At 53.1% G+C, this 20696-nt stretch overlaps 3 protein-coding genes across 5 annotated transcripts; 2 read left to right on the forward strand and 1 right to left on the reverse strand.

The window, feature by feature from the left end:
• Positions 1 to 3879: 3879 nt before the first annotated feature.
• Positions 3880 to 6318, forward strand: CHCHD2 (coiled-coil-helix-coiled-coil-helix domain containing 2). Its single transcript, XM_064394397.1, has 4 exons — positions 3880 to 4048; positions 4524 to 4770; positions 5321 to 5471; positions 5997 to 6318. Exons 1-4 carry the CDS (start codon positions 3999 to 4001, stop codon positions 6005 to 6007), a joined length of 459 nt encoding a protein of 152 aa, XP_064250467.1. The 5' UTR covers positions 3880 to 3998; the 3' UTR covers positions 6008 to 6318.
• Positions 6319 to 7256: 938 nt separating this feature from the next.
• Positions 7257 to 18322, forward strand: PHKG1 (phosphorylase kinase catalytic subunit gamma 1). Of its 3 annotated transcripts, XM_064394394.1 has the most exons (11): positions 7257 to 7506; positions 9239 to 9361; positions 9642 to 9817; positions 10109 to 10163; positions 10787 to 10852; positions 11022 to 11185; positions 11709 to 11799; positions 12562 to 12715; positions 12789 to 12914; positions 14353 to 14639; positions 17074 to 18322. In XM_064394394.1, the coding sequence occupies exons 2-10, from the start codon at positions 9279 to 9281 to the stop codon at positions 14602 to 14604; spliced, it is 1167 nt and encodes a 388-aa protein (XP_064250464.1). In that variant the 5' UTR covers positions 7257 to 7506; positions 9239 to 9278; the 3' UTR covers positions 14605 to 14639; positions 17074 to 18322. The 3 variants fall into 3 exon arrangements, with proteins under 3 accessions (XP_064250464.1, XP_064250463.1, XP_064250465.1); XM_064394393.1 differs by lacking the exon at positions 17074 to 18322 and having other exon boundaries at positions 14353 to 14664; XM_064394395.1 differs by lacking the exon at positions 17074 to 18322 and having other exon boundaries at positions 9256 to 9361; positions 14353 to 14664.
• On the reverse strand, positions 15340 to 20353 carry SUMF2 (sulfatase modifying factor 2). Its single transcript, XM_064394396.1, has 9 exons — positions 20237 to 20353; positions 19368 to 19524; positions 18538 to 18652; positions 18046 to 18090; positions 17202 to 17352; positions 16929 to 16984; positions 16493 to 16577; positions 15904 to 16063; positions 15340 to 15557 (listed from the first exon to the last, which is right to left on the reverse strand). The coding sequence occupies exons 1-9, from the start codon at positions 20283 to 20285 to the stop codon at positions 15452 to 15454; spliced, it is 924 nt and encodes a 307-aa protein (XP_064250466.1). The 5' UTR covers positions 20286 to 20353; the 3' UTR covers positions 15340 to 15451.
• Positions 20354 to 20696: the final 343 nt, after the last annotated feature.

The raw sequence follows: 20696 nt of genomic DNA on the forward strand, positions 1-20696 counted from the left end.
GGAATATGGGCTTTTCCAAAAGGAAAATGGGCTTTTCAGGAAGAAAATTGATTTTTCCAGGAGGAAAATGTGCTTTTCCAGCAGGAAATGGGCACTTACAGCAGGAAAATGGGCTTTTCCTTAAGGAAAATGGGCATTTCCATGAGGAAAATGGATTTTTCCAGGAGGAAAATGGGCATTTCCATAAGGAAAATGGGCTTTTCAGGAAGAAAATGGATTTTTCCAGGAGGAAAATGGGCAATTCCATAAGGAAAATGGGCTTTTCCAGCAGGAAAGTGGGCTTTTCCATAAGGAAAATGAGCATTTCCGTAAGGAAAATGGGCATTTCCATAAGGAAAATGGGCTTTTCCAGCAGGAAAATGGGCTTTTCCAAAAGGAAAATGAGCATTTCCTTAAGGAAAATGGGCATTTCCATGAGGAAAATGGATTTTTCCAGGAGGAAAATGGGCATTTCCATAAGGAAAATGGGCTTTTCAGGAAGAAAATGGATTTTTCCAGGAGGAAAATGGGCTTTTCCAAAAGGAAAATGGGCTTTTCCATAAGGAAAATGGGCTTTTCAGGAAGAAAATGGATTTTTCCAGGAGGAAAATGGGCTTTTCCAAAAGGAAAATGGGCTTTTCCATAAGGAAAATGGGCTTTTCCTCGCATTTTTTCCCTCTGCTCTGGGATGCAGGGGAACCAGGCAGTTCCTAAAAACGCAAAAAAAGTCTCCCCGGCTGAGGTGACGCTCAGGGATGATGTGTCCCCTCACGGAGCTGAGGTGCTGTGAGCCTCAGCCCCGTTCCCCAGGGGTTTCTCTGTGATTTTGGGCAGAATGCGCCCAACTCCCGCATCCTGCACAGAGCCCGGTGTGCAGAGGGGCTGTCACACTCACGGGCTCACCACGAGGCTGTGTGGGACGTGTAACTTGGACAGGCGATAGAAGAAATCTGTGAAAAGTCAGAAGAAATCTGTGAAAAGTCAGAAGAAATCTGTGAAAAGTTTGATTTTCCGCTTGGCTCGGGAGCAGCTGCTGCTGGATTCCCCCAGGGCTCGCTCAGCCTGGCACGTGAGCAATGGGATTTCATCACTTATTTCCCAGATCTGGGATCCCGTTCTGCCACACTGGGTCACAATCAGACAGAAACAACCCAAAATCGGGGCTGGATTTGTTTCTTTCACATCTTTCTATCAAAAGCATCAGCACCTGGTTGGTGGTTGAAGAACCATTTAATCCCTGTGGTGAACCCACATCAAAGTCACGGCAGCTGAAAATAAACAATCTGTGCTCGCTGGGAACATCACCACAACCACCATTACTGCTGATTTTTCTTTTGGGATGGCCACCAGCTCCTGCTTCTTGTGCCTTTCTACAAATCCTTGTGCGCTGTGGGCATCAGCAGATGCGAGGGTGAGCCGGTAGAAAAGGCAGCTCTGGAGTTTTCCCAAGGAAAGCAGGAGGACAAAGCACAATGGCAGCATTCATCCTGCCTGCAGTGCCATCCTGCCCTCATTGTTCTGCGAAACAAAACAAATCCAAGAGGGACGCGGTCGCAGAATGACTTCAAGCGTCAAGAATCGCTCTGCCAGAAACAAAACCAAAAAAAAAAAACCAAAAAAACCCCAGGGAAAATTGAAAACTATTAATTAAAAAGCATTGAGAAAACCACTCATTAAGAAACGAGTTGCTCGAACTCTAGAAAAGCAAAATTATTGCTCAATTATTGCTCTCAGAGATGGAGGGAGGCCAAGAGCCAGGGAGAAGAAGCTGTCCTGCAGCAACACCAGAGGTCTGAGCTGCAGATGTCCCTGCTCTGAACGTGGTTTATCATTTATATTTATCTCCTGAGAATTCTCTTGTCAGCAACTGCTTTTCTGAGCTGTGCTCCTGCTCTATAAACTCACAGTGTTGGCACTTCTTTCATCAGGCAACAGTTACATCTCCTGATGTAAAAGATGTTGAAATATTTGGTCTTTCACCTCTTTCTAAGTGAAGAAACTGCCAACACGTAATTTTTTTACCGTGAATTATAACTGTTGACTGTGGTATCATCGTTGCTGCTGTGTGTAGAAACAGCTTCATTAATACAATAATTAATTTTAAAAATAATTGATGCAAGTAGACAGTGTCTCTAAAGCAAGGAGACGGCACAAGGGTGGGGATGAGGGGCCAGGAGGGACCCTCGCTTCTTTTTTGGGGTGAAAATCACAGAATCACAGAATGGTTGGGGTTGAAGGGACTTCTGGAGATCATCCAAGGCAGGGTCACCCGGAGCAGGTGACGCAGGACCACATCCAGGTGGGGTAGGAATGTGTTCCTTCTCATGTTCAGGTGAAACTTGTTGTTTATGGCCATTACTCCCCGTCCTCTTGCTGGGCATCACAAAAAAGAATCCAGGATCATCCTCTGGCACCCCTTGGAGATGTTTCTATGGATTGTTGGGATCCCCTCCCTGCTCCAGAAGAACCCAGGAATCCATAGAAATAAAATAAAATTTTATTTCTGTGAAGAATAAAATAAAAATAAAAGAATAAAATTAAAAAGAAGAATAAAATAAAATAAAATTTTATTTCTCCTCTACTGAAGGACTGAATTCCAAGAGGTTTTTGGAGGCTCCTTTTCCACAGAGAACGATTCCCTGAAGGCTGGAACACTTTCCATGGCGATTTAGGTGTTTACTGTGCCTGAAGGTGCCACGGGCTCAGGTTTATTGTGCTTTAGGAGTTTATTGTGACCCATGGTCCCTCACAGATTTAGGAGTTTATTGTGACCCATGGTCCCTTACAAATTTAGTTTATTGTGACCGATGTTCCCTCACAGCTTTAGGAAATTATTGTGACCCATGGTCCCTCACAGATTTAGGAGTTTATTGTGACCCATGGTCCCTCACAGATTTAGGTGTTTTTTATGACCCATGGCCCCTCACAGATTTAGGAAATTATTGTGACCCATGGTCCCTCACAAATTTAGTTTATTGTGACCGATGTTCCCTCACAGATTTAGGAGTTTATTGTGACCGATGTTCCCTCACAGATTTAGGAGTTTATTGTGACCCATGGCCCCTCACAGATTTAGTTTATTGTGACCCATGGTCCCTCACAGATTTAGTTTATTGTGACCCATGGTCCCTCACAGATTTAGGAGTTTATTGTGACCCATGGTCCCTCACAGATTTAGGTGTTTATTGTGACCCATGGTCCCTCACAGATTTAGGAGTTTATTGTGACCCATGGTCCCTCACAGATTTAGGTGTTTATTGTGACCCATGGTCCCTCACAGATTTAGAAAATTGTTGTGACCCATTGTTCCTCACAGATTTAGGAGTTTATTGTGACCCATGGTCCCTCCCAGATTTAGGAGTTTATTGTGACTGATGGTCCCTCACAGATTTAGGAGTTTATTGTGACCCATGGTCCCTCACAGATTTAGGAGTTTATTGTGACTGATGGTCCCTCACAGATTTAGGAGTTTATTGTGACCCATGGTCCCTCACAGATTTAGGAGTTTATTGTGGCTGAGGACCCTACAAGAGCGCGTTTATCCCTATTCAGGTGTTTATTGTGGCTGAAAGTCCCACCAAGACGACGGTTTAACACTAATTAGGTGTTTATTGTGACAGAGGATCCTACAAAGGCGGGTTTAACGCGATTTAACTGTTTATTGTGACCGGGGATCCCGCACGCGCCTATTTATCACAATTTAGGCGCTTATTGCGGCTGAAGGTCCGACAGACGCAGGTCTATCGCTATTTAAACGCTCATTATGACCAAATGATCCCCAAGCCCGGGTTTAACCGCAGTTTAGGTGTCTGTTTATTTATTTATCGCCGCCATCGCCGCCGCTGCCGCGCGGCGCCTCAGGCGGGCGGAGGGGGCGTGGCCTCCGCTCGGCCCCGCCCCACGCGCGGCGTTGCGGAAGTGACGTAGCCGCGGTGACCTTCAGCGGCGGCGTGCGGGTGTCGGGCCAGGCCGTGCCGCTCCCTCCGCTTCCCTCGGGGCTGCCTCCGCTTCCCGCCGCCATGCCCAGGGGCAACCGCAGCCGCACGTCCCGCGTGCCGCCCCCCGCCAGGTGAGGCCGGCGGGGGCCGCTTCTCCTCCTCCCCGCTGCCCCGCGCAGGCCGCAGTGGCCTGGCCGCCATGGTGCGGGCGGTGACGCGCCGGGGTGGGCCCGGCTGGGCTGCCCGTGGGTTAGGGGACGATTTGGGGGATGGAAGTGGGTCTGCTCGGCCGCAGGGCCGGGACACCAGCACCGTGGCAATCTGCTTTTGGGTCACGCTCTGTTTTTCCCCAAAGCAGCTGTGTGAGCAGAAAGAAGCGTGTAACCCTGGCCTTGTCTTGCATAAGACGCGTAGCAGAACGCCGAGTTCATTCCTTCTGCGTGTAACAGGGGTGTGTGTGACCCTGCGTGTCCCCTCCAGCTGGGCACATTCCAGCAGGAGCGCTGCACTCCCAGCCCTGCAGCCACGCGGCCTCTGCCCGGCGCGGTTTGGGATCGTGATGATGATGATGATGATGAAGTGATGTTTCTCTCTGTGTCCCTGCAGCCGGGCACCCCCCAGGAGAGCCGCGTCTCCAGCCCCGGCTCCTCGGGCCTCTGTCCCCGCAGCGGCTCCGCCTTCCGCCGTGGCGGCGCCGGCCCCGAAGCAGCCGGGGCTGATGGCCCAGATGGCCACAACCGCTGCCGGCGTGGCCGTGGGCTCGGCCGTGGGGCACACCATCGGCCACGCCATCACCGGAGGATTCAGTGGAGGGGGCAGCTCCGAGGCTGCCAGGCCTGATGTCACCTACCAGGTGAGGGGGAGCGTGGCTGGGCACTGGCTGAGGGCAGCTCAGCTCCACGGGGGCTGAGGGAGTTGCTGGAGCCTTAAACACCACAGGAGTCACAGCTGGGGTGCTTACAGTCTTTATGTAGTCTATATAAAACTATATATAGTCTGTAACTACAGACTGAATCTCCAAGGTAACTCACCCTGAGTCATCTTAAAAAGAGTTCAGAGGGATGCAGGAGGGATGTGTGCAAGGTGTTGGTGTTATCTTCTGCTGCATTCCTCTGATTCTGGCAGGACTTCCATGTTCCAGGTCTGATGTTGGGGAGACCTTAGCTCAGCTGCCATCCAGAGTTACCTGAGTGTACCAAAATCACTGAAGTTCTGTAACTTTACAAACTGCTCCGAATGTGGCATTCTGCTGCTGGAAAGTTGTTTTGTACTTTAGCCCTTCACTTGTTTTCCATTAAAAAATGAAGATTTTGACTGAATAGCAGGGAAGAACCCATAGCAAGCAGTGTGGGGCTTGTTTGGCTTTGTTGGAAGGGTCCTTACGGAGCCATTTGGTGTTTCAGGAGCCCCAGGCAGCTCAGGCTGCCCAGCAGCAGCAGCAAGGTCCTTGCCAGTATGAGATGAAACAATTCCTGGAGTGTGCCCAGAAGCAGACTGACCTCAAGCTGTGCGAGGGCTTCAGTGAGGTGCTCAAGCAGTGCAGGATTTCCAATGGTGAGTACACAGAGCTGGCAGGCAGCTGTTACATGGGATAATCAGTAAATGAATCATGGGAATGATGTCCTGGGGGTTTGATCCAGCTGGGGAGTGATGAAGGTGCTCTGGAGTCAGGTAAAGCAGCTGCTGTTCTGTTGAACTTCATGCTGTGGTCCTGTGGGGTGGAGAGAGGGTAAATTCCTGATGCTTTGTGCTGGTGCATGGCTTGAAGATGACTGGAAAAGAGGCAGCAGCACATTTGGGGCATTAGCAGAGCTCTAAAGAGAAAACCATCCTGTCCTGGGAGGAAGGAGGCAGCTGTGCAGCAGTGCTGATGTCTGCAGCTCAGCATGTCCCAGCAGGAGGGGAGGGGGAGCACCCTGACAAATCTGTCCTGTGGCAGGGAAAGCACCTTCCATTCAGGCATCCAAAATTTGCTGAGATACCTCCTTACCCTTCCATTCAGGGGTCCAAAACTCACTGAGAAAACTTTATCCTTACATTCAGGGATCCAAAACTCACTGAGAAAACTTTCCCTTTCAGGTTTGGCCTAAGCTTGTACAAGGAGGCTGCTGAAGATCATCTTGCAAGAACTGGCCTGTGAATGAAAAACAAAAAGCTTCAGTAATAAAGTTTAAAGCTGTCTGGTATCTTGTTAGTTCATATATTCACACTGTCATCTCTGTGGCTTGACTTCTGCCATAGCTGCCTCTGATGTGATCCAACCTCACAGCCGCAATTTAATTTAGCACAAAATGGAAGAGTTGAATAGTAAAGCAGAATGAGCTAACGTGGGTTTTACTGGGTTTGCTGATTGTTGTGTTGAATGTATGTAATGTCTATAAATAAACTTCTCTCTCTAGAAGTACCTTGTGTTAGTTGAGTGCTGGAGTAGAAGGGTGAGGAGGTGAGAATTTTGGCAGGGTGTTCTGTTTCTTTTTGTGCTGTAATAGGGCTGACCCATGAGAGGATGGGCCTGTAGCCTTCCCTCCTGCCTGGCTGAGGCAAGTTACAAAGCCATGGCTGCTACATGAAAATAATTAAAGTATTTACTGATGCAAAGTGCAACCCTTCCTTTTCCCATCAGAGGGAGCAGCCACGTCATGCCTTACTCAAATCCTGGGGGCTGATAAAGTAAACACCCCCTGGTCATCGCTGGAAAATCCTGGATAAGCTGTGCTCCCAGCAGGAACTGTGATGGGGAATGACCCTGCTCTGAAAAGTGCAGTTCCTGTTAAAATAGTTTCCCTAGCATAACCTGTTTTCCCTGATGTGTTATGCCCATTCCTAAAGCACTTCACCTGCATCTCCTGGAAGTGAAAAGATGAAATCAGCGTTCAGAAGGGAGAGGAGTCACCTCGCACAGTGGGGGTGAGGACAGAGCTGCCTGTCCTGGTGACAGGAGCAGCTTCGCCTCTGCTGACCAAGCTCCCATCTCATTTTGGAGTGTTTCACCGTCCTGCTGAAACTGAAATAAAATCAGTGAGCGGTTTGGGTCGCTCTCTGACAAGAGGAGATGGCATTAAGCTATACAGAGGAGATTTGGTTAGATACTAGGAGAGAAAAAAAAAATCCCTGTTTGGGTGGTCAGGCACTGGAATAGCTCCCAGAGAAGCTGTGGAGTCACCATCCCTGGCAGTGTCCAAGAGGCGCCCGGCCCTGGCTGCGGACAGAGCGGCTCGGTGCTCACGGTGGCAGCGCTGGCACCGGCTGCCCTTAAAGCTCCCTCCCGGCTCCGTGCCGTGCCGTGCCGTGCCGGGGCAGCCCCGGCTCCCGGCGGCCCCACAGCAGCAACGCCCCCGGGGAGGAGGAGCCGGGGCCGCGCCGTGCCCGGCGGCGGAAGGGTTAAACCGGGGAAGTGCCGCAGCTCCGGGGCGGCCCCGGCCCCCCCGTGCCCGTAGCCCGGCCATGCCCGCCCGGCTCCCGCCGCTGCCAGCTCGCGCTGCGCTTTCTCCGGGGCCGGGCGGCGGCGGGCCCTGAGCGCTCGGCTCCCGGCGGCTCCCGGCGGCTCCCGGCGGCAGGCCCGGGCCCAGCCCGGCGCCCCCTCAGCGAGGTGAGGAGCCGGCGGCGCTGAGGGAGGGTTGTGAGGGGGGTCCTGCCCCGGGAAACTCCCGTGCTCAGCGTTCTCTGGCTCCGGGTCGGGGCTGGAGCGCCCCTGCGCTGAGGGAGAGGGGCCGCGCTGCCCTGCCGCTCTGAAAGCTTGCTTTTTGCTTGAGCTTTGCGGGTTTGTCCCGGTGGATATTTGGAATATCTTTGTTCTCCTCAGAGATCCCCCCGTCTGGCAGCTGCGGGCGGGGGGCGATGCCCAGCGCCTCGCCCTCAGTGTTCCTCCCGGCAGAAAATCCCCTCACGACCCCCCTGCACTCTGCCAGTGAACCCAGAGTGTCCCGATAGAGCCCTGCACCTGCTGCTTGTATAATTCCTCGGTGTTTTAAACAAACTCCCGGGTTCTTCCTTCCCATGAAAAGGCGGCACGCAGGTTCCAGGCTTCTCCCGGCAGTGCTCCGTGGATGCTCCCCAGCCTCCAGCCCTTCCCCACAACACCAACCCCAGGACCTGGATTTTCACAAATAATCAGTTTTGTTTACCCCCCCCCCCACCCCCGCCACCTCAGAGATATTTTATTTTCCCTACTTCCTGGTCCTGCCTCTCCTTTGTGATTTCAGCGTGGTTTGGAATTACTCATAGTATTGCCAACAACAAAAATTTTCTAAGTTAAGGTCATGGTTGTTTAGAAATGCTCCAGCCCGTGTTAGACATCGCTGGCCGCAGCAGCCAGACACCCAAAACACACTTTGGTCCTTAAAACCAGGTCAGGACAGATAACACATTGCTAATGAGATTTAAATGTACTTAGAGCTGCCAATGCCCTGGCAGAGCTATTGAAAGGAGGGCAAAGGGAAACTCACAGAGCTGGGGATCTCCTGCCCACCTCTGTCCCCTCCCCAGCAGCAAACTGTCATCCCAAAGGGACAGTTTTGCTGCCCGGGCTTGTAAGAGCTGCTTTCCATCCTAACTGTCTGGACTCCGTGTATGGGCACAGAAACAAGCTGCATAAAAATCCCTCCAAGCCTGAAATAGGAAAAAGAAATGGGACAGGAGCCTTTCAGGAGTTGTGGAGGCTGCTGGCAGCTGCACAGGGGTGGCTGAGGGAGCTCTTTGAGCTGCTGTCCTCACGCTGGCTCAGCTCCCGCTGTCCCCAGTCCCTCTGTCCCCACCTGCACCCTGACCCACCCGGCCCCTCTTGCTGCTTCACTGGCCCTCACCACCTCTTTTTCCTCCTCAGTCCATTTCTATTCCCTTCAAACACTATTTTCCCTCCTTATTCTCAGCCAAAGACAACTTTGTAATCTTAAAAGTAACAAGGAAATGAAAGAGAAAATCATCAGGGGCAGGTTGCAGCTTCCAGATTCCTCGTGGGGCGGTGTTGGTGTGGGGTGGTGTTGGTGTGGGGTGGTGTTTCTGGAGGCTGCTGGGCACAGGGAAGGGATGAGGTTTTGGGGTGCTGCAGCATTTCCCAAAGCCTTGGCCCCAGCCAGGCTGGTTCTGCCCCTGGGGACAGCCAGGCTATGAGGGAATCCAGTGGGGTTTCTCCTGTTCCCAGTGGGATCTCTGCAGCATCCCAAGGGCAAAGCTTGGCTTTTCCAAGCAGCAGAACACCCCCTTTGGTTGGTCCAGGATCTTCCTTCTCTTCCTTCCTCCTCAATGTTTTTTCTTCCATAAGGGATTGATGATCCCAGCTCTGGGGGCAGTGAGTGCCCATCCTGGCTCTTTTTTCCTTGCAGCTCCTTTCTGCCCCTAGACAAGCCCAGAGCGCTGCCAAAGATGACCAAGGAAGAAGATCTACCAGACTGGAACTCATCCAAGGAGTTTTATGAAAAATATGAGCCGAAGGAGGTTTTGGGCAGGTAAAGCTTTATTTTTGGCAAGCGGCTTGTTTTGGTTTCGCGTCCTCCAGTACCAGACAGGAACAGTGTTCCCTGGGAATCTGATACAAACAGGGCCCACAGCAGCATGGGGCTAAAAATAGCATGGAACAGCACTTTCCATCAGCTCAAAACCTTCTGTCCCACCGAGACAGGGTGACAGAGCGAGACCCGCTGGTGCATGAAAATCCCGGCCAGCCCAGGTGCCGGTGGCTGGGCAGGCAGGGTGGAACCCCCCTTTTGTCCCTGTTGTCCCTGGCAGGGGGGTGAGCAGCGTGGTCCGGAGGTGCATCCACAAAACCACGAGGCAGGAATACGCCGTGAAGATCATCGACATCACGGCGGGGAACATCTCCCCCAAGGAGGTGCAGGAGCTGCGGGAAGCCACCACCAAGGAGATCGACATCCTCCGCAAGGTCTCGGGCCACCCCAACGTCAGTAAGTCAGGCCCTGAGCGTCCACTCAAGGGCAATTTCTGCCCTCTGTGTTCCTCAGGGTGTCCCCAGGAAGGGTTTTTGGGGTGAAATCCCTGGATGATGCCAGGCACCTGCTCAGAGCATTGTTTGCTCTCCCTCCACACACACACCCCAGCAGTGCCCCCCATGTTGTCTCCCAAGCACCACACTTGTGAAGATCAGCTCCTCGTTAACTCAATTAGCAGTTTAATCAGATTTTTAGTCCACTGATGGACAGGAACACTGTGCTCACAGCCCCTGTGCTTTATTACAGTCCAGCTGAAGGACAGCTATGAATCCAGCACCTTCTTCTTCTTGGTGTTTGACCTGTAAGTACCAGCTGGCTCAGCACCCTGGGCCCACTCCCTCTCTGCAGATTGGTCCCAGCTTTTTATGGCCCAAAAATGGCAAAGTGGAGGGACAAGCAGCCCTTAAGGTAGAACCAAGCCCCAATTAGTGCAAGCTCATTGCAGCTCTGCTGCCAGCACTGTTTTCCCTCTGTCAGCGGCTCAGCACTGCTCGGGTTTCCCTGTAACCTTTGGTGGGAGCTGTCATGCATCCCTGAGGGTTATTTATATGCTCGGTGGGACCAGGGTGTCTGCAAAGCCACAATTCCCAATGCCAGGGCAGTGCAGTGGATGTCAGAGGAGTGGGGTGGCACTGGAGAGCCCCATCCCTGCCCCATCACTTTGATGGTTGGATTTGGTGATCTTACAGATCTTTTTCAACCTTAACAATTGTGTTTCTACCCAAAACCTGCCCTCTCCAGGCACAGCTTCTCCTTCTGCCTGATATTTTACTGAAAAATAAAAGCACTTTTACCCCTTTTAATGAGAGTTATTTTGGGCTGTTAAGGGGCACAGACCCCTGACTGATCCTCCCCAGAGACTCGGGGCTGGTTTGCTGTTGCAGCTCAGCCTCTGCCTGACTCTGTGTCCCCTCCCTCATGCAGGATGAAGAGAGGGGAGCTCTTTGACTACCTCACTGAGAAAGTCACCTTGAGCGAGAAAGAAACCAGGTAAGGCCAGGTGCAGAGGGGTGAAAATCACCTTGCAAGAGCAGAGTGTGGTTTGAGGGGCGAGCACAGCACCCTGGGCTGTGTCCCTGTGCACTGTCCCTGTCCCCTTCCCTGGGATCATGGTGCCAGTGGGTATTTGGGACAAGGAATGAGCTGTCCCCATCCCCAGGAAGATCATGCGAGCGCTGCTGGAAGTGATCCAGTACCTGCACTCCATCAACATCGTCCACCGGGACCTGAAGCCGGAGAACATCCTGCTGGATGATGACATGAACATCAAGCTGACAGATTTTGGCTTCTCCTGCCAGCTGAATGAGAATGAGAAGCTCAAAGGTAGGGGGCTGGCGAGGTGGGGGAATGCTGGGCTGGTGAGTTTTTCCAGCCCCACTCTCTCCTTGTCACTAGTCTCACCTGGGGGTGTAAATTGGTGCTGTTTGGCCGCTTTTGCTGTTCTCACACACAAGTTCTGCCTGCACACAGCCTCCACACCTCTCTCCTTGCCATGAAAAAGTTACTCCTCTTTAGGAGAACCATCCTAATCCATTCCACTTCTTTTTTCCTGCAGTTGATCCCCATTACCTCATCCACTTACTGCCCCAACTTGTTTTCCACCGGCTCCTACATGCAAAGAGCCACAAACCCAACAACAGGCATCCCCTCCCACAAGCATCCGTATAATCTTCTTTGCTCACTTTTTAGCTGCAATAATTCACCAAAAAAGTCACCAGTGAGATGCACACAGGTTGCAGTTCCTCCCTGTGAGCACCATGCCTGCAAAGATCCCACCATGGGCTGCCTGGAGCTGGGTGGGAATGGCACCTGGGTTGATGCTGTGCCCTTGTCCCTGTCCCCACAGAGATCTGTGGCACTCCTGGCTACCTGGCCCCCGAGATCCTGCAGTGCTCCATGGATGATGAGCACCAAGGCTATGGGAAGGAGGTGGATATGTGAGTGAGAAACTGTTCCCTAAAAAACACACCTGGTTTGAGGCATGACCAGAATTGTGCCCATGGGGACCTGTTTGAGAGTTTGGAAAGAATGAAACGATGCACCAAAAGCCAATATTGGTGGCTGTGAGGGGCTGTCTGGGTCACCGGGGGGTTCTGGCACAGAACAGGGGGTTAAGCAGTGTGGGGACAAACCCATCTCCTGCCTTTGCCCCTTTGTGGGAGGGAAACCAACACTTTCTGTTCATGGAAATCAACTTAGGCTGAGCTCCAAGACATGGGGGTTTTAAACACTCCTTGTGCAGCCCCTGAGAGGGCAGCCAGCTCAGGGCAGCCCACCAGAGCTCTGCAGGGACTTTGCCACCACCTCTGGTGGCTTCAGGCTGCAGTGATCAGAGTTGTGACACACAACAGGGCATTTCATCCCCTTTCCAGTCTGAGCCAGGACACCTGGCACTGCACAGCCTGAGCTGTGCCCGAGGGCATCCAGCCTGGCTGGCATCACCAAGCCCCACTCCCTTCCCTAAAAAACTCTGCAGGGGCCAAATACTCCATCTCAAGGCATCCTCCTGCAGCATCCAGGGAACAAGTCCCCATCAGCTCAGCTCAAACCCCGCTCCAGCTCAGCTCAGCCCCCCTCCCCAGGCACACGCAGGGCAGTTCCCTGCCGGTTTCCCTGCTGGTTTCCCCGGGGTGCAGAGCCAGCTGGGTGCCCCGGGGGTGGCACGGGGGTGCTGCAGGCTCCGTGTGCGCTGCCCACAGGTGGAGCACGGGGGTGATCATGTACACCCTGCTGGCCGGCTCGCCGCCCTTCTGGCACCGCAAGCAGATGCTGATGCTGCGCATGATCATGAACGGCGATTACCACTTCGGCTCCCCGGAGTGGGACGACCGCTCCGACACCGTCAAGGACCTAGTAGGTGCTCGGGCGGGGTGGAGGGGGTGTTGCAGAGGCCTGGGGCAGCCCAGCCTGAGCGGTGCCCCTGCAGATCTCGCGGTTCCTGGTGGTGGACCCGCGGCAGCGGTACACGGCGGGCGAGGCGCTGGCACACCCCTTCTTCCAGCAGTACGACGTGGAGGAGGTCCGGCACTTCAGCCCCTTCCGCAAGTTCAAGGTGGGGATGAGGCTGGGAGCTGCGGGAGCCAGCAGTGGGATGGGTTTGGGAGAAGCTGGGGGTTGGGTAAGGCTGATGGGGCTGGGTTTTGGGAGGATGCGGCAGCCTGGGCAGCCCAGGCACTCTCTCACAGGAGGGAGTTAAGGGAGAAGGGAGAAACTGCCTCTCACCTCCAAAAAAACCATTGAAAGAGCTGGAGAGTTCAGCCTGGAGAAGAGAAGGTTCCAGAGAGATCTTAGAGCCCTTTCCATTGCCTAAAGAGGCTCCAAGAGAGCTGGAGAGGAACTTTGGACAAGGGATGGAGTGACAGGGCAGGAGGGAATGGCTTCCCACTGCCAGAGGGCAGGGTTAGATGGGATTGTGGGAATTCTTGGCTGTGAGGGTGCTGAGGCCCTGGCAGAGGTTTCCCAGAGAACCTGACTGCCCCATCCCTGGAAGTGTCCAAGGCCAGGTCAGACAGGGCTTGGAGCAACCTGGGATAGGGGAAAACATCCCTGCCCACGTCAGGGAGTAAAATGGGCTTTAAGTTCCCTTTTAACTCAAACCATGCTGTGATTCTGTGATTCCCTGGCATGAGCCCTGTGCCAACCCTGCAGAAACTAAACTGTGCCAGGCACTGAGCTCCCTCCTGACTCCCACATGAGGTGATCCACTGGGACCACCCCATTGAGGGAATTCCTCTGAATGCCAGGCTGTTGTGGGAGAATCCCTCCAAATGCCAGGCTGTTGTGGGAGAATCCCTCTGAGTCCCAGGCTGTTGTGGGAATTCCTGGATGTTGTGGGAATTCCCCTGAATGCCAGGCTGTTGTGGGAGAATCCCTCTGAATCCCAGGCTGTTGTGGGAGAATTCCTCTGAGTTCCAGGCTGTTGTGGGAATTCCCTTGAATGCCAGGCTGTTGTGGGAGAATATCCCTCTAAATGCCAGGCTCTTGTGGGAGAATTCCTCTGAATCCCAGGCTGTTGCTCTGAATCCCAGTCTATTGCTCTGAATGCCAGGCTGTTGCTCTCAATCCCAGGCTGTTGTGGGAGAATCCCTCTGAGTCCCAGGCTGTTGTGGGAATTCCTGGATGTTGTGGGAATTCCCCTGAGTCCCAGGCTGTTGTGGGAGGATTCCCCTGAATCCCAGGCTGTTGCTCTGAATCCCAGGCTGTTGCTCTCAATCCCAGGCTGTTGCTTTCAATCCCAGGCTGTTGTGGGAGGATTCCCCTGAATCCCAGGCTGTTACTCTCAATCCCAGGCTGTTGCTCTCAATCCCAGGCTGTTACTCTCAATCCCAGGCTGTTGCTCTCAATCCCAGGCAGTTGCTCTCAATCCCAGGCTGTTGCTCTCAATCCCAGGCTGTTGCTCTCAATCCCAGGCTGCTGTGGGGATCCCCCTGAACGCCAGAGGCCGTTGTGGGAGGATTCCCCCGACAGCCAGGCTGCTCCCCGTTGCCCAGGTGATCTGCCTGACCGTGCTGGCCTCGGTGAGGATTTACTACCAGTACCGGCAGGCGAAGTCGGTGACGCGGGAGCTGGTGCTCAGGGACCCGTACGCGCTCAAGCCCGTCCGCAAGCTCATCGACGCCTGCGCCTTCCGCACCTACCGCCACTGGGTGAAGAAGGGGGAGGCCCAGAACAGAGCTGCCCTCTTCGAGAACACCTGCAAGGCCATCCTGCTCACCCTGGCAACCGAGGAGGGGCTGTTCTGATCGCTGCCCCAGCCCTTGGTTTGGCTCACAGTAAGGCGAGTAAAATCTTGGAAAACAAAACGGTGATTTCGGGGGTTTTTAAATTTTATTTCACTTGGCTCAGGAGTGGTGCAAATACAAACCCAGGAAACAAGCTCCTGGGGTTTGGAGAAGCCACACTGAGCAGAGCCAGAACCAGCTGCAGCTCCCCATGGGGAAGGCTCAGCCCTCAGGCACCTGCAGTGCCTGTTTTGGGACAGCTGGAGCTGGTTGAGGGATCCCTGAGCAGTGTTCTTGCCCACCCTTCTTGCTCTGGTCAGGTTTGGTGCAGAGCTCGTGCACAGAGAATTTGTGCTGGTTATAACTCCTAGGAGAGGTGGGGCACTGGTTTGTCACACACATCTGTCACACACATCATTTTGTCACTGCTCAAATGCTTTGTTTTGCTTCTGGGAAGGCTCAGCACTGCTCCAGAGCTGGGACTTCCCAAGGGAATGGGGACTGATTATGACTCCCCCTTCCAGGGATGTGCCCCCATCACTTCCCCCCGGCAGCCCCACCCTGATGGTCACAGGGGGCTGTGGGTGTCCCCTCACTGGGGCTGGAGGTCACAGCAGCTCTGGCCCAGTCCCACACATGCACCCCTCTGCTTTACATGGACAACAGGAGAGCTGGAGTATCCCCCACACCAAAAGGACACTAAAGACAAACCCCCCTTCCTGCCTTCCCAATCACTGCTCCCACCCAGCACCGAAAAGATTGAAATGATTTTTAATTTTAGAAACAACTGGGGTTTAATGGAAGTGACAGCTGGGGGTTACTGTTCATCTCCACAGGAGAAAACGCCTCAGGTGTTGCCAGTGAGGCCTCAGAGCTCAGCTTTGCTCTGGCCTTTCCAGGCTGGCACGGGCGGGACGTCGGCAGCGCAGCGGAAGCTGAGGTTGTCAGAGGCAGAGTCTGGTGTGTTCCCCATCCTCACAGGGAAAGAGAGACCCAAAATTAGGGATCCTTCCTTGTCACACATGTCCCTAATATGTTACAACACTCACAACCCTAGTGTGACCTGCTGGAACAGCCTAGAAACATCTTCCAATTCCCCTGAATAACTTAGGGAAAAGCATTTCATTATTAATACCTGCTGAAAACACAAGATTTGAGAAGCATTTAGGAATGGATTTGTAGCAGGAGTGGTTTTAGCCATATTTGTAATGTGCTCTGCCAACTGCTTCTCAAAAAAATTGTGTAGGAACAAACATCTTTTAAAATAAAACCAAGCCAGAGAAAATCCTTGTGCAGAATCCAGGCTTTGGCCAGACCTACCTGGTGGTGACACGAGCTCTGTGGTTTGCAGAGCCATCTGCAGTGTCAATCCACGAGGCCCCTCTCAGCACCTGCATCTTCTGGGCCCTGGATGCCCTTCCTGGAGCCAGGAATTCTGATGCTGTCCATTCCCAGGTGTTTCCCAGCAGGTCATAGAGCCCTGAGATGGTTTTGTGTCAGAATCAGGAGAGCAGGTGTGCAAGAAATGTAAATTTGGTGTGTGGGAAGGGGAAAAACAGTCAAAGGATCATTCAAGAGTGTGGTTTAGTGGTGAGGCTGAAGAAATTCCTCAATGTATTTCAAACGGTGCACGAGGACATGGCAGCCAGAAAATGTCCTTGGCATTTTTGTTACACCCCACTGAGCTGCAAAACAACCCAGTTTTAATTAGAAGGAGCTGGTTTGGTGCCTGAAGTGCAGCAGCTGCACCTCAGCCAACTCCAGCACCGAAATCAAGGCTTTTCCTGGGCTCACTTACTCTACTCCAGATCCCACAGGTCTGAAACTCTGCCCAGCTCCAGGATATGATAATTAACATGAATTTAGGGGGCAGATGCCATCCCCAAAGCAGGGTGAGGGTGCTCTGTACCGTAGCTGTTCTGGGCAGGGAAGGCTGTCACCGGGGAGACGCCGTGGTAGCCGTCCTCAGCCATGTCCCCCCGAGGGAAGGCACCCTGGGGAACAGAGATCACTCCCAGCAAAGAACCACCCCGGAAACAACCCCAAATCCTGCTCCTCACAGGGCTCTGCCACACTTCAAGTAGGCACATAACTCTGGTGTCAATTTATGTTGGCCAAGAGAGATCAACTTGAAGTTCCCTCTTCAAATAAATTTATGTGTGACTTTTTAGAAGCAGTAAAATCCCGGGCCTGTTCCCTTTGAAGGTATTTTTACAACCCCCCAGAAGCTGAGTTTCTGAGTTGAAACACCCACAGTGTTTCCCAGGACAGCCTGACTCAGTGGCTGAGTGAAACCCCACCCTGAGGACAGCCCAGCACGGATGGGATGATTTTTAGCATCTTACCTGCCACAGGTTTGTACGGTTTGGCTGGAACTTGTTTCCCCAGGGATACATCCTTTCTGCCAGGGAGAAAAAGACACTTCTTAGGATTGTCCTTTTCTGCTCAGCTTAGAATACTGAGATATTATTAATATTCTCACCCTCTCAGGCCAAAAGAGGTGGTTCAAACCCCCCAGATCAACATCTGAAAACATCCCTGGAGGGAGGTTTGCATCTGGTGGAGCTAACACCCCTCCATGCCTGCTCTGGGAAAAGCTCAGAGCTTGTGCTACGTACGCTCCAGTCCTCCCCTGGCAGCAAATTCCCACTCCTCCTCCGACGGGAGCCGCTTCCCTCTCCAGGCACAGAAGGCCTGAGCATCGTTCCAGCTCACGTGCAGCACTGGGTAATGCAGCCTGTCCTTGATGCTGGAGCCAGGGCCGGAGGGCTGGGAGGGATTGAAGCAGATTTGAATTCATTTTACACAGTTTTTGTTACAAAGGGAGTAAGGGGTGGAAGAGATGAAAAGATGGAAAGTGGTTTTTCACGTTTTTGGTCAATAAGGTTCAGCACACACAACACACGAGCTCCCAGCATGGAGAGGAGTCACCACACCAGGATTCTATCACACCAGGATTTTACCACACCAGGATTTTATCACACCAGGATTTTACCACACCAGGATTCTATCACACCAGGATTTTACCACACCAGGATTTTACCACACCAAGGTTTTACCATACCAGGGTTTTACCATACCGGGATTTTTCACACCAGGATTTTATCATACCAGGATTTTACTCACACCAGGATTTTGGCACACCAGAATTTCACTCACACCAGGATTTTATCACACCAGGATTTTACCACAGCAGGATTTTGGCACACCAGAGTTTTACTCACACCAGGATTTTATCACACTAGGGTTTTACCACACTGGGATTTTTCACACCAGAATTTTATCACACTAGGGTTTTATCACACCAGGTTTTTACCATACCGTGATTTTTCACACCAGGATTTTACTACACCAAAATTTTACCACACCAGGATTATATCACACCAGAATTTTTCCACACCGGGATTTTTCACACCAGAATTTTTCCACACCAGGATTTTTCCACACCAGGATTTTACTCACCTGTCTCCAAAAAGCCTTCTCAATGGGCAGCCACCACGGGGCTGACTGGGGAAAGAAATGACAGCAAGATTAAAGGTGAACTGGTGACACCTGGGCTGGTGACACGGTCCCACAGCAGGGTGTGTTAGTCTGGGAAATGCTGCAGTTGGAGCTGGGTTATCACAGACATTTGGGTGCTGCTTTCCCACAGAGCAGAGGCGTCTGCTTTTAAAAGTGAAAATAGATCAAGAGGCTCACGCTGTTCATTTTTCTATATTAAAGTTAGATTACTGAAGTACTTTGAAGCACATTTTACTTCCTCCCAGCTCCCAGACTGACAGCTCACAGAGCATGGAAACAGAGGAGCACATGAATCAACCTCAGCTCAGCCCTGCTGAGGTTCAAAAGGAAAACAACCCCAGACTAAAGAAAAACCTCTGAGAACAGCAGGCTCTGCAGAGCTGCTCCTCAGTGGAAAAGCAACACCAAACTCATCACAGGATTCAGATTTACCTCCAGTTTTTGGGTGACTTTTTTTTTCAGCTCTTCAGATACGAAATCCTCAAAGACAAAGCTCCAGCCAAATGCTTCTGCTTCTGTTTTGTATTTCTTTTCTCTAACAAACTCCCTGGCATAAATACAACATGCTCTGGGTAAGAGTTCTTCAAGCTCTGCCTCACAAATCTGCTTGTGCAACAAGTTCAGAGCAAGGCAAAAGGTACAAAACTTACAGACCCCCCAGCTCCAGATGTTTTAATTTAGATTTAACAGATAAAACAGTCTTTGCACAGATTTGATACTTTTAATGTTACCTGTGCAGGTAAACTCAGCCTGCACTCAGGTTTCCATAACTGCAAAGAGAAAAAAATCCCTTAAAAGTCAATAAAACCTGTGGCTGCTGTTAGTGGAAGAGGAGAAGAAGAGAGGAAGAGGAAGAGGAAGAGAAGAGAGAAAAAGAGAGGAGAAGAGTGGAGAGAGAAGAAAAGAGGGAAAGAATAGGGAGAGGAGAGGGAAAGGAGGAGGAGAAGAAAAAGAGAGGAAGAAGAGAGGAGGAGAAGGAGAGGGGGAGGGAAAAAGGAAGAGGAAGAGGAGGAGATGAAAAAGGGAAGAAGAAAAAAGAGGAAAGAGAGGGTGAAAAGGACAAAAAAAGGAAATAAAATTATGTTTGCAAGGCACACTGCCACGATGGTTCAGCTTGCACCTGTGACAGTGATTTCCTATTGACATTTTTTTCCCAATGAGCGCCCAAGCATTGCTTTTCAGACCCAGGAACCAGCCCCGGAGCAGCTGGCACCCACCCGGCCCTGCCCCTCCCCACGGCACCCGGGGCACGGCGGGCTCACCTGAAGTCCCCGTTTGTCACCGGCTGTTTGTCCAGAGCAAAGGGCTTCACTGTCACCGCCCTGGCGGGCGCCTCCTCGCCCGTCCTGTGCAGGGAGCCGGCTCCCATCTGGAAGGTGCCCCCGGGCAGCTGCACCATGCTGCCATCCTCTCCGAGCGCTGAAAAGGGACACATTTCATTTACAGCATTCATTTTTAGACACTGGCGAGGCGCAGCTAGCGACAGCATGTCGCAGCCTGAGCTGGAGGGGGTGACAGCGATCGCTGTCCGCACAGCTCAAAGCACTTCTAGTCCCGTTTGCGGGAAGGGGGCGATCCCCGGCCGGGAGGGGGATGTCGGGGGGATTTGGGGATGCCGGGAGGGGGATGCCGGGAGGGTGATGCCGGGGGGTTTGGGGATGCCGAGGGGGTTCTGGGGATGCCGGGAGGGGGATGCCGGGGGGGTTTGGGGATGCCGGGAGGGTTTGGGGATGCCGGGGGGGTTTGGGGATGCCGGGGGGATTTGGGGATGCCGGGGGGATTTGGGGATGCCGGGGGGGGATGCCGGGAGGGTTTGGGGATGCCGGGAGGGGGATGCCGGGGGGTTCGGGGATGCCGGGAGGGGGATGCCGGGGATGCCGGGGGGATTTGGGGATGCCGGTGGGGTTTGGGGATGCCGGGGGGATTTGGGGATGCCGGGGGGTTTGGGGATGCCGGGAGGGTGATGCCGGGGGGTTTGGGGATGTCGGGGGGGTTCTGGGGATGCCGGGAGGGGGATGCCGGGGGGTTTAGGGATGCCGTGGGGGTTTGGGGATGCCGGAGGCGTTTGGGGATGCCGGGGGGTCTCTGGGGATGCCGGGAGGGGGATGCCGGGGGGTCTCGGGGCTCTCACCGCCCAGCAGCGCCCAGCACAGCAGCAGCAGCAGCCCCGCCGCTCCCATCGCGGCGCGGGGCAGCCGCGGGCCGGGCCGGAGGTGCCGCGGCTCGGGGAGCGCTTCCGGGGCAGCGGCGCTGCAGGAACGGGGATTTGTCACCGCACGCGGGGCTAGAACTGCCGGGCAGCGCCGCCACCGCCCCCCGTCCACACAGCACGGGCTTTTTTGGGTGGTTGAAGGGTTTTTTTAAGGTTTCGTGTGTGATAGAGGAAGGAGATTTATCTTAACACAAAGCACCGCTGGTTTTAGGGAAAATCATTGCGGAGGGCAGGAGGCTGCTCCCCTGCCACAAACCCAGTGGAAGCTCTGCCCAGACCTGCTCTGGCACCCGTTATCCATAAATACTTTAATGTAGAAGCACCACTATAAAAATCCAACCCTTAAAACAGGTCCTTCATACCCCCCACCCAAGTGAAC

Source organism: Passer domesticus, chromosome 19 (assembly GCF_036417665.1).
Source record: "Passer domesticus isolate bPasDom1 chromosome 19, bPasDom1.hap1, whole genome shotgun sequence".
Classification (NCBI taxonomy): Eukaryota; Metazoa; Chordata; class Aves; order Passeriformes; family Passeridae; genus Passer; species Passer domesticus.